This window comes from Erythranthe guttata, chromosome 2, assembly GCF_056151865.1.
Source record: "Erythranthe guttata isolate IM_541 chromosome 2, IM_541, whole genome shotgun sequence".
Taxonomy (NCBI): Eukaryota; Viridiplantae; Streptophyta; class Magnoliopsida; order Lamiales; family Phrymaceae; genus Erythranthe; species Erythranthe guttata.
In genome coordinates, this window is record NC_142534.1 from 13,823,003 (window position 1) to 13,835,453 (window position 12,451).

Below are 12,451 nucleotides of genomic sequence, written 5' to 3' on the forward strand. Positions count from 1 at the left end.
CAGTAATGAAATTGACCCAAAAAATTAGTGTTTTAGTAAGAATCTTCTAAAAAGTCATGCACTACTAACATTTGACGGCTATTAGTGAATCTATGTTGCCAATACGACTAATTAATAAGTAGCCTCCATCCTTGACTAGTAGACTAATTCTTTTATGCACAAGAGAATTTATTCGTGATACTTTAATAACAAAACCCAAAGAAAAAAAAAAGTTAAGTTCGTCAACTTATAACTTATTCAAAGTCAAATAAAATAAGTACAATTCCAAAATCTTTACAATTCATATTTTCATTTTTATTTAACTAGTAAGGTGTGACGTACGTTCACGTCTCTATTAATTTATGTATATATTAAAATATATTGAAATAATAGAATGTAATTTTATTTAATATTGATATACATAAAACTATTATATTTATTTTACAATATTTATTTCTTCTTAGATTATTTCCAGTAATTATTTATCATCGTCTTGAATATCATGCGTAGTGATTTTTTTTCTCTTTTTAATTAGAACTTTTCGATCTTGTGATTACTCTCATTTCGAATTGTCTCATTTAGTCTTGATTGTTTATTATATATTTTTATTTTTAGAACAAATGACAAATAAATTAATGAAAAATTAAACATAAATGAAAAATTGGATGGAAACATGATCATTGTCGTGAACCAACTGTTCACGAGTCATAATCGATCGAAGTTCACAATTCAAAAATACAAGACCATTAACCAACCCAAGTTAAGAGTTTGATTATGATTCTAAAATGCAATTTCACAAATCGAGTGTTGGTTCAACCTACGGTTATCGACTGATTTAAGTTGTTGTGGTTACAATTTTTTAATGAATCAGATATTATTAATTATTGTATTTAATATGCATTAATGAACTATTTAATTATTATATAATTTACTTAATTGACATTGAAGTTTTAATTATTTTACGAGGCATTTTTGTCCATACACAGAATCAAAGAAACCATCTAACATTCACACTTTTATATATAGTATAGATATAGATAGGTTTGAAACTATGGGCAAAAAAGCTTCGCATGAAAGAAGAACAAAGCACTAAAAATTAAGCCCCTCATTAATCATTCTTTAATAGTCTCTTGATGGCTACTTTTAATTTTACCAAATTAATTAATTAATGTTAATTAGTGTGTGTTGTGTGTGTATGTGTGAAACCGACCATGGTGGCTATTACCCAATGGTTCTTGTTGGTTGACTTGGAGTCAAAATTAAGATGATTAGGCATTTGTTAATTGTCCATTAGAGTTTAGAGATAGTTTAATTTGGAGGGCTAGAAATAGGGGAGGCTGGATAATTAGTGACCAATTTGAGCCAAAATCTGAGAAATTTGTGCTGATAAATTATGATTTAAGGTACATACATCTGGTTGCCATAATAGGATTAGTAAAAATAAAATTAAGGGCCCGTTTGGTTAAGCAAAGTCTAACAGTTGATAAGCTTTTACAATTGATAAGTTGTTTTGATAGCTGATAAGTTGTTACGTCTTATTTTTAGAATTATTTTTTAAAGTGGTCGGATAATGATTTTATAAGCTATTTTTATTCATGGGTAAATTACACCCACACCCCTAAATTATGTTAAACTGACTTTAAGGTCCATCTGTTATCGATAATTACACTCACCCCTGAAACATAGTAGATCTTAAATAAAAAGATGGGGTGGGGTGTATTTGTTTTCTTAAAAATTTTATTTGCTCTCTAACAGCTAAATTTTTTATTTTTTTGGATTTTTTTTTTAAATTACCAAATACTTTGTAAGATCTTATAAGCTCTTAAAGATCTTATAAACTCTTTTTACCAGCTTATAAACTTAGCACCCTCTAAATAATCTAACGAAAATTCAATTATTTTGTCGGAGCCTGGGACTTCTAAACATAAAAGTATCATAAAAGGCAAAATAAGACATGATAACATAATATTTCAAGCCGACCTGGAAAGTTATTGAGTTAACCAAACATCGAATAAGGTTCGATTATTTAATTAATCAATGACTAATCGCCCCAACCAAATTTGACATTAAATTATGTGGTAAGTCGGTATTCTATTTAAGGCCTTAAATTATTTAGCTTCTAGAAATTAGTAAATAACTATTTAAATGATTAAATCTAATTTCTTCACGTGCTAGCTAGTGACCTTATATAAATCTAATCTTATTTAATTGGTGCCATATGATTTAGTTTTTTATTACGACATTTTTTCAAACAAGACAAATCTTGTTTAAAATTAATAACACATATATACAATGTTATTAGAATCGGACCCGACCGGCCGGTCCGACCGGTTCGACCGCGACCCGCCGGAAAACCGGTCCGGTCTAACCCCCAAACCCACATAAATTCAAAACCGGGGTCAACTACCAGAAACCCGGTCTGACCGGGTGGAACCCGGGACCCAGCGAACCGGCCGCTGACCCGGGTTTGATTCCTAAACGCTGCGTTTTATATTTTTTTAATACTTTATCAAAACGACGTCGAATTGATTATTAGGTTTAAAAAAAAAAAGATTGAATTAAAAAACACGTTAAACGTCAACACTCAACAGACTTTTTTGACAAGTCTGTACATCTTCCGCCTTCACTATTCCCGCACCCAGCCACCGCCTCCCAACCCTCCAGCCGCCAGCCACCGCCGCAAACCACCAGCCACCGCCGGCCGCCGCAAACCACCAGCCACCGCCGGCCGCCGCCAGCCACCGCCGCCCCCGCAACCTGCCGGTACCCTCTTTCGTGTAGATGAATCGTGCAATTTTTAAATTCTTTTGTTTAATCATGTGATAATAATTTTGTTTAGATTTCAATTCTTCAAAAAAAATTTGTTTAGATGTGAATTTAAAATTTCTATTTACACTTGTAGTTTTTTCACCATTTAATATCGTATATATCAAATTATGTTATTTTCTAATACCATATCTATTGTACAAGAAATAATTTTAATGCAAAAGACATTAACGATTTGATCTGCGTTCATTAATTAATTGAAATATTTTTTGAGTATCGTATTCAACCGTGAAAATATTAACTTGTCTTTTTTTTTTTTTTTTTTTCCCCTTAATTTATTAGGAGACTATGGCTGAGCTTGAGAGTAATACAATTTCGTCACAAGCAGAAGCTTCCTCAGCTACTTCAATTAGGAAAAAAACGGACGCGGCATGGAGATGAGGGCGAGGATGACCTTGATGAGTGAGGGTGATTATTATGAGATGATTTTATTTTATTTTAAAATTTATGTTCAATAAATGTTCTTGGATGTTTGTGACTATGTTTTTTTTAAGTAAATTGACTAGTTTATATGTTTTAGTTTTATATTTTAAATTTTAATTATGTGATGAGGATGATTTTGATGAGATACATTATTATTATGGATAATTTTTTGGATTGAAGTGAAGTTTTTCATATGTTGTTTAATGTTTTAAATTTTTATTTGGATGTAATTATGTGTATATAAAATTAAAAAATAAATAGAATATATAAAAAAGTAAAAAACCCGGGTTGACCCCGGTTGAACCGGTCCAACCATGACCCGAATGCCTCACCGGTTTAATGTCCGGTCCGGTTCTGATAACATTGCATATATATATGCCTAAGAAAAGAAAACTATTATACATTTAAATATATATTCACATACTAGTGCGACTTAATTAAGTCTTTTATTAATTGTTCTATTCACAACATGCACAAATTGTACTCTTTTATTAATGACGCATTATGTAAATTTTATAAAGGTTGAAGTATATGATAAACGAATAAGGAGATTTATTTCCTAAATTAAAATCATTTATTTATCGGTCGACAACAAAACGTAATATATTAATTAATCTTTAGGAATTTAGTATATAATGCATTTGATAATTTAGTTAATTATAATCCTCAAAGCCCATAGGTTTTGATTTAAGGAGCTCTTAGATATAGCTCCTCAAATATTATAATAATAGCTAAATTACAGTTAAACTTTTATAAATTAATACAGTAAGAACTAGGAAAATTCTATTAATTTAGGGAATTATTAAATTATCGAGTTAATAATTTAACAAATTTTCACCGAACCGAGACCGAGATAAACAATTATTTGATCGAGGTTATTAATTTATTGGGTATTAATATATCGAGGTTCGGCTGTAGGTCCAATATTATTTTCTCATTAGACAAAAGTTCTACTCTTTGAGTAGTTCTAATACTATCCTCATCTTCATCTTATAAGATCCCACGATTACCTCATCTTCACCGACGACGTTGACAACGTACCACCGTCTGGACTTTAAACATCAAACAAGTACACCATGGCGAAAGCACCACCATATGAACATAAAAAACATCCACCACTGTCGAGAAGTTTGGACATCTAAACACCTCCACCGTTGTCGATGAATCACTGTCTGGTTTCTAACACCTCCACCGCCGGAACTGAATAGCCCTGCTCTCATGAAACCAATAACTGTTCTGTAACAGTTTACGTAATCGACTATAATCAATTAATAAATCAATCATGTTTCTTTTATAGTCTATTTATTGTTTTTAGTTCTAATATACACATGAACATTTTAATCAACTATAGTATTAATAAATCAACTACACAAGCATGAATATTTTAATCAACTATAGTATTAATAAATCAACTACACAAGCAGCGTAGTCGATTTATGTCCGATTTAGTCCAGAATTTTGCAAAAAAACATAAGGTAATCTAGAATTTGTTAAAAAACATAAAAATGTTGTTACCACTAATTATATCCAAATGGTGTGCATATCTCAATGCAATTTCAAGACGAGGGTTTTCACTAATTTACCCTCGATTTAATCCATAATAATCAACAACATATATGCACCCTAACAACCCATCAAAACACAGAATCAATTGTCTCCTAGATAGATTAATGATAATGACAAGGATTGTGATTAATTAATGTGGCGGTCCAACCCATTAAGCCCGGTTTAGTGTCACTTAATTAACCTAGTTACTTGCCGGTTTACCATTGGTTAATTACAATCTACACACCACCAATCATATTAGTTAGTGGCCTAATTAAATGATGCTTTCTTATTTGTGTTTTGTCTTTTTTCCAAGTGTGTGATCACATAAAAAGGGATTAAGGTGTGGACTAAAAGCAACCTAATGACGTGTTACATGGTGATTAACTTTAGATTAAACAATTCCCTAATGTTAATCACTTTAATTAACCCTAAGGGGATGGATTTAACCTTTTTATCATTTCTTTAATGACAGTCGGTCTCTTGAAAACATGTAATCATGTATATTAGGTCTTCGATAATGTTAGAATTAATGATAACATCCAAAATATTACGGGTCATATGTGTTGTAATTAAACATAAATAGTTCCATAATATTACAGTAAAATCCAAATATTTTAGGTGGAATTCTGAAGAAAGATGGAGAGGGGTAAGACAATAATAAATGAGTTATAAAGTATAAAATTGAAACTCAAATTAATAAATATAGTACTCCTTATCTCTCTGTTTCACAATAATTGTATGTTTTTAAAAATATTTTTGTTTCATATTATCTGTCACTTTAGATTCTCAATACTGCATTAAATGCATTTTTCCTGTTTTAACCTTATTAATGAAACTCTAATCATTAAATTTCTCTTATAAATCATTAAATAATAAAGGTTGTTTTAGTATTTTTATATGATTTTTCTAAAATCAAGATATATTTATTGAGTTTCTTAATCTTTGTGAAAAGTGATAAAAAAAACACTTATTTAGGAACGGAGGGAGTACATGAATAGAGTTGATTTGTCGTTATTACTCGATCAACCAATTTTTTAGCATATTCCAATTATAGACTTATCTATATATACATGAGTTTGTTACATTATTGACCAAACTTTGATAAATTGGCTGATGGTTGATTATCCATAAAAAAAAAACTATAGATCACAAATATAAGTAATACAACCCATAATCAGCCCGTTCTAGTACTAAATGTTGCAATGCAACTTTGTAAAATAACTATAAACCTCAATGGTTAATTGCAATTTCAATTTCAATTTCTCACACAATATACTTTAATTTTTTTAAATTAGAAATATTAATGACAATTGTAATTTTTTTTTTAATTTAGAAATGAATAAACTCTGAATCATGAATGAATGGACAATATTAGTGGGGTTTCTACCATGCTTTATTGTCTAGTAGAATGACTTGGCTTATTTTTTTTATTATTTTTTATTTTTATTTTAAAGATTTGTGGTCCAAATTGGGTTAATTTGTTTGGAAAATTGAAGACCGTGAGGAATGGGGTGAGATTACATTGAGATTTTGTTTGAGGATTAAAATAATATTTTGCCCCACTTTGTGGATGCAATAATAAATAAAATAAATAAATAAAATTAGGAAGAAAAATAAGCTGCAATCCTTAGTAAACTTTCCACCTGAACTCCACTAAAGGACACAAGAACTTCACCCCATCTCCAACAAAAAAGTAGTTGCACAATTAATGATGTTTTTTATACAAAATTAAATAAAATAAAAAAAGGAAGAAAAGATGACATGGCAATGTGTGAGATAAGAAAAAAAAAAAGAAAAAAAAAAGATACCAATATTTTGAAAAAATAAAGAAATTTTGTTCAAGAAAAACGTGGATAGTTTAAAAACAAAATACTTTACCAGTATTTTATTTATTATTTTCAAAATTGGTTGCACTAATTGATTTTCGAAATTTGATATTTTTCCCTTCAAACCGAGTCATAAGAAAAGATAGGTTATATAATTCGGTTCTTTCGGTATGAAAATACTTCCTCCGTTTTTACAAGCATCGTATGGGCGAAAAGATCAGAATTTCAAGAAGAAAAACCAAACACCTCTCCATTAAAGGAAAAAAAATTACTCATTTTGTTCCATAGTAAATGTCATTTTTAACAAAAAAAATATCATATTATTTGTTACTGTAGATCTCTCTAATCCTACATTAAATGCATTTTTTTCGCTATTTTAACCTTATTAATTCAGTTATTAACATTAGCTCTATCTTGTAAATCATTCAACGATAAAGGCCCTTTTCCGTCTTTTTCGATGTATTTTTTCCTAAAAAACAAGCTACAGTTGTTGAGTTTCTTAATACTTCTACAAATGTGAAAAGAAACGCCTATTAACGAACAAAGGGGGTAATAATCTCTCATTATTTTAGTTGTAGCCTCCCGCTAGTGTCCACGTATTAAAAACAAATTAAAAAATGTGCAGGGAATATAGATACTTGAAAATTTTTACTAAATTGACTAAAACACCCCTACCGTTAATTGTTTCGCCATTAATTATCTTTCAATTCAAATTCTGAAGTGACAAATAATTTGAAAAAAAAATAAAATATTAATGAATGGATTTTATTGAAGTACCAAAAAATCCCATAGGAAGAATCATTGAAGTATTAGATGCCATATTTGAATGACTGCTCACTGAATTTCCCATAAACAACCAAAAAAAAAAAAAAAAAAAACCAAAAGTGGGAGACAAAAACTTGTTATGACTGCTGAAAGATTTGGTATCTGTTTTATGTCATCTACAAAACATTTAACTATTTGCACACTAACTCAAAAAGTTCTTATGTTTTTCCTTTTTAGACCACATTTTAATTAAATTAATAATTAATTAAATAAAAATAAAATATATAATAAAATGGCCATCATTCTGCCCCCTCATCAGCTTTCTCTCATGTAATAATAATACTGATTTTAGGACAGAATAATATCTCTGCTACAATCCCACATCACACTGAATCTACCCTCAAGTACTCATCCAAATTCACAAGATTTGATCCCCTTTTTTTTTTTTTTTTTTTTCTTGCTTTTCTGCATGGATTAAATTATTTTTTTTTTTTTTTTATATTAAAAAAAAAATTGGGTGTTTTATTTTTTTTAACTGTGTAAAAAAAATTACGCGGTAAGAATGAACGAAGGAACGAAGAGTTGAAAACGATACCGTAAACGTGTCCGTTTGCAGTGTAAAGTGATGGGGAAAAAAAAAGAAAGAGAAGACTTTGGAGGATAAATAGTCTTCTTATCACTCAACTTTCCCATGCCAAACACATTTAAGCAAAAATAGGTCCACAAAAATAAAAATAAAAATAAAAATACAATTAATATACAGCAACAATTAATTAAATAAATAAATAAAGTGTGCAGTCACGTGCCATATGGACCTGGTCTGAGAGCCAAGTATGTGTGCTAAAACAACCTTAGTCCCTCTCTCATGCAAATCTTTGAATTCGGATTCGCCGTGTTTGCTTTATAGACAAGTAACGGCTGCTTATCGAAACGAATGGAAACAATCGTATCCAGCTCACCGAAAACACGGTTAAGTTTAAGGTGGTCAAGGAAATTACAATAATAGTGGATGGACTACAACAAATTTCAGAATTATTAATCAAAAAAAAAATTAACGATAAAAAATGCGCTTTTCATTCCATAAATGGCAAGATTATCCTTAACATCGTAAACGAGTTGGGATTAAAAGATAATCTTGTCTTTAATTGAATTTAAAAGCAAAAAAAAAAAAAAAAAAAAAAAAAAAAGTTTAATGAAATGGTGTGGCAACTGTATGCAAAAAAGCAACAAGATCTATGAAAATCTTTCTTCCTTTCTTGTGACACTTTTTGTTCTTCCCACTTCAACTTGGAAGAATATATAGTTGTGTTTGTTTCTATTTGCAAAACCAAAAAAACACATCTTCTAAATAGATTATATTAAACAAATTAATTTACAAAAAAAAAAAAAAAAAAAAATCATCACTACTTATATATTTCTCCCATAAGTAGCCAGTCTTCTTACGGATTCTCGAAAAAAAACCTCTCTATTTAAATCTTTTCCATTTCAATTTCTTTGTCCCACAACCATTTCGAAAACCCGAATTAAGAAGAAAAAAAGAAAAAAACGTAATCTCGTACCTTCTTAACTTCTAGAAGCCAATAAAGATGATCATACATAAGCCATCGATTTCGTCTGCGAAACAAAGCAACGTTGTTTTCAGCCGAAGCTGCACGGTTTTGTTACTATGCTGCATTTCGATCAAACTAAGCCTCTCTTTCTCTATCGTCCCGTCGTCTTTGAATTCGCTCAATCTCCACGGCTACTTCACTTTCGAGAAGAACGAGTTCGCGGCGAGAGATTTCGGAAACCAATTCCACTCCCTCCCTCTCGCGGTCCTCCACCCCAAGAAAGTGTCCGACATAGCTTCGACGATACGGCACGTGTGGCAGATGGGCCCCACTTCGGGCTTGACCGTCGCGGCCCGAGGCCACGGCCATTCACTCCAAGGACAAGCGCAGGCGCCGCAAGGGATCGTGGTCAACATGGAATCTTTGACCGGGCAAGAAATGCAGATCCATAACGACGGAGTGTCCCCTTACGTGGATGTCTCGTCGGGAGAGCTGTGGATTAATATCCTGCACGAATGTTTGAAGTACGGGTTAGCACCGAAATCTTGGACCGATTATTTGCATCTAACTGTCGGAGGCACTTTGTCTAATGCTGGGATTAGTGGGCAGGCGTTTAGGCATGGCCCACAAATTAGTAACGTTCGTCAGCTCGAAGTCGTCACAGGTTTGTACCGTTCATTACAAAACAAAAATCGAATTACATAAAAATTTCGCAATAAAAGATCATGGTCTAATAAGTAATATTTGTGTAACGAAACGCTAATGCAGGAAAAGGAGAGGTGGTCGTTTGTTCGGAGGAGAAAAATGCCGATCTTTTTCACGGCGTACTCGGCGGGCTAGGGCAGTTTGGTATTATAACACGGGCGAGGATTTCGCTAGAGACGGCACCGAAGATGGTAATTCAAGAAACATTATCCACTAATGACGACTCGTGTTTTTTTTTTGGGTCGGAATTTTAAAAATCGAAAACTAATGTTTGTCCGTCTTACAGGTGAAGTGGATTAGGGTGCTGTATTCGGATTTCTCCACTTTCGTGAGGGATCAAGAGCACTTAATATCTTCGGAAAAGACGTTCGATTACGTGGAAGGCCTTGTTATAGTAAACAAAACCGGTCTCATAAATAATTGGAGGTCGTCTTTTAATCCACAAGATCCAGAGCAAGCTAGTCGATTCGTATCGGACGGAAAGACGCTGTTTTGCCTCGAACTAACGAAAAACTTCGACCCCGACGAAGATACTGACACGGACAAGGTGAAAAACTTTTACAGTTAGTGCACACAACACAACAAACACATAAGAAAAAAGGTGCTAATGTACGATTTTTTTGGGGATTCTTTTTTCTTTCGAATATGCAGGAAATTGAGAGGTTATTGTCGGAATTAAGCTACATCGAATCGACGTTGTTTGTGACAGAAGTTACGTATGTAGAATTCTTGGACAGGGTGCATGCAGCAGAAATGAAACTTAGGTCAAAAGGGCTATGGGATCTTCCACACCCATGGCTTAATCTTCTTGTACCAAGAACAAATATTCATACATTTGCTGAGGGTATTTTCGGCAATATTCTTACAGACACAAACAACGGCCCTGTTCTTGTCTATCCAGTCAACAAATCAAAGTAAGAAACAAAACATTTTAAAAAAACAATCTTTTTTGGGCAAATTAAGCCAACCCTCAAGTATGACCAAATTACGAAAAATAAACTTGGGTAATTACATTTATAGCCACCCCTCCTTTTAAGTATTTTTACATAAAATTTATGTAATTCATATATTTACTGAACCAAATCGTATTTTAAGTTCGATAAACGGTATGAAATGTTGGCGTGCCAAAATTTCGGTTCAATTTTACTGATTTAATATTCCTAAAAATTTACATCTGGAGGGGTATTTTCGTAAGATAATACATATTTAAGGGGTGACTGTAATTATCCAAACAAGTGAGAAATTTTCGTAATTTGACCATAACTCAAGGCGGACGTAATCAGATTCAGAATTCGAATTCAGACAACTGATTTTTAATGATTTTTTTTTTTGGTTTGCAGATGGGACAACAGAACATCATTTGTAACACCAGGAGGTGAAGAAGAAGGGGAGGATATTTTTTACCTAGTGGCTTTTCTTCCGGCGGCGGTTCCCTCCGGCGGCGGCGGCGGCGGAAATGGCAGCTTGCAGAATCTGTTGAATCTGAACAAGAGAATATTGAATTTCTGCGAAACGGAGAAATTGGGGGTGAAGCAATATTTGCCCTACTACACGACGCAGGAAGAGTGGCGGGCCCACTACGGGCCGCGGCGGTGGGAGGCGTTAGTGCAGAGGAAATCGGCGTATGATCCTCTGGCAATACTTGCTCCGGGGCAGAGGATTTTTCAGAAATCCATATCCGTTTTATAGAATCTGCAGGCAGAGATCGGAGAGCAGAGAGAAAGAAACCTAATGTGTAAATTATTTTACATATTCAATAGTTTTTTTTGGCAACCTTCTCAAGAACTGTAAGTAAGAAAAACACCATTACCAAAAATGTAGTACTCAAAACAGATAATTCAAAATTTATTATTATTGATATTCTTCAAAATTTTCATCCAATGATCATCTTGTTTAAAAAACTGGAGTTCGAATAGGGTAAAACGGAGTACAAAGTGAAGAATATTTCACATAATCTAGAAGATTTTACTATATTTGATATCTCATGTAAGAAGATTTAGAGTTGATGGGTAGTTGTAATTATCCAACATAAAGAATTTTTTATAATTTGACATTATCTCAGGTCGGTAGCCGTAATTTACCCTTATTTTAAGCGCCCGATGCAAGGCAAAACAACTTAAAGGCTTAAAACAAACTCTTGCATGATATTTCCACAAAGGTTTCCAATTCTACCTAGTAAGTAGTAACTTAGGCAATGTTTGGAAGCGTTTTGAATCTTATTTTGATTTCATTTTGAGGAAATATGTTTTGGGGGAATAATTTGAGAATGAAAGTAATGTTTGTTTGTATTTTGGAAGGAGACAAAATACACTGTAGAAGTCAAATCATGTTTAAAGGTGTTAGAAAAAGGTATTTTTGAAGAAAAAAATTGAAAGATGAAGTGATGTTTATTTGTTTTTTAGTGAAGACATTTTTTACTGTACCAGTCACATCATTTTACTGTAGCAGTCACATCATGTCTGAAGGAGAGAGAAACTTTTGAAATTGTTTTGAGAAAATGATTTGAAAAGTGTAATAAATCCCATTTTGTTTTGGGGAAACAATGAAAACAAAACAAAAATGCTTCCAAACATTAAAATGTGCGACAAAATGTTGTCGTTGGTGACGGCCTGCCTCTATTATCGAATTGCATTCCAATATTCCATCAAAATATATGTTTTGTAAGCTTCTGAGTTTGTTTGTGTTTTGAGAGGAGATAATTTGTACTGTAGCAAGTCAAATCATGTCTGAAAGGTGTTGGGAAAAAGTATTTTGGAAGAAGAATTTAAAAGATAAAGTGATTTGAATTTGTATTTTAGTGAAGACAATATTCACTGTAGCGGTCAAATC

The 12,451-nt window shown here is 32.3% G+C and overlaps 1 protein-coding gene across 1 annotated transcript; it reads left to right on the top strand.

Annotated features, from left to right (window-relative positions):
* The first annotated feature begins 8,480 nt into the window (after positions 1–8,480).
* LOC105969568 (cytokinin dehydrogenase 9) lies at positions 8,481–11,480 on the top strand. The gene is made up of 5 exons (XM_012994340.2): positions 8,481–9,581; positions 9,686–9,813; positions 9,909–10,169; positions 10,274–10,536; positions 10,963–11,480. Exons 1-5 carry the CDS (start codon positions 8,954–8,956, stop codon positions 11,309–11,311), a joined length of 1,629 nt encoding a protein of 542 aa, XP_012849794.1. The 5' UTR covers positions 8,481–8,953; the 3' UTR covers positions 11,312–11,480.
* Positions 11,481–12,451: the final 971 nt, after the last annotated feature.

Excerpts from the sequence above, each read along its gene's own strand:
- LOC105969568 (XM_012994340.2), top strand. The coding sequence starts at position 8,954 with ATGATCATACATAAGCCATCGATTTCGTCTGCGAAACAAAGCAACGTT. Across the intron at positions 9,582-9,685 it reads TCAGCTCGAAGTCGTCACAG|GAAAAGGAGAGGTGGTCGTT; the intron begins GTTTGTACCGTT and ends ACGCTAATGCAG. Across the intron at positions 10,537-10,962 it reads TATCCAGTCAACAAATCAAA|ATGGGACAACAGAACATCAT; the intron begins GTAAGAAACAAA and ends TTTGGTTTGCAG.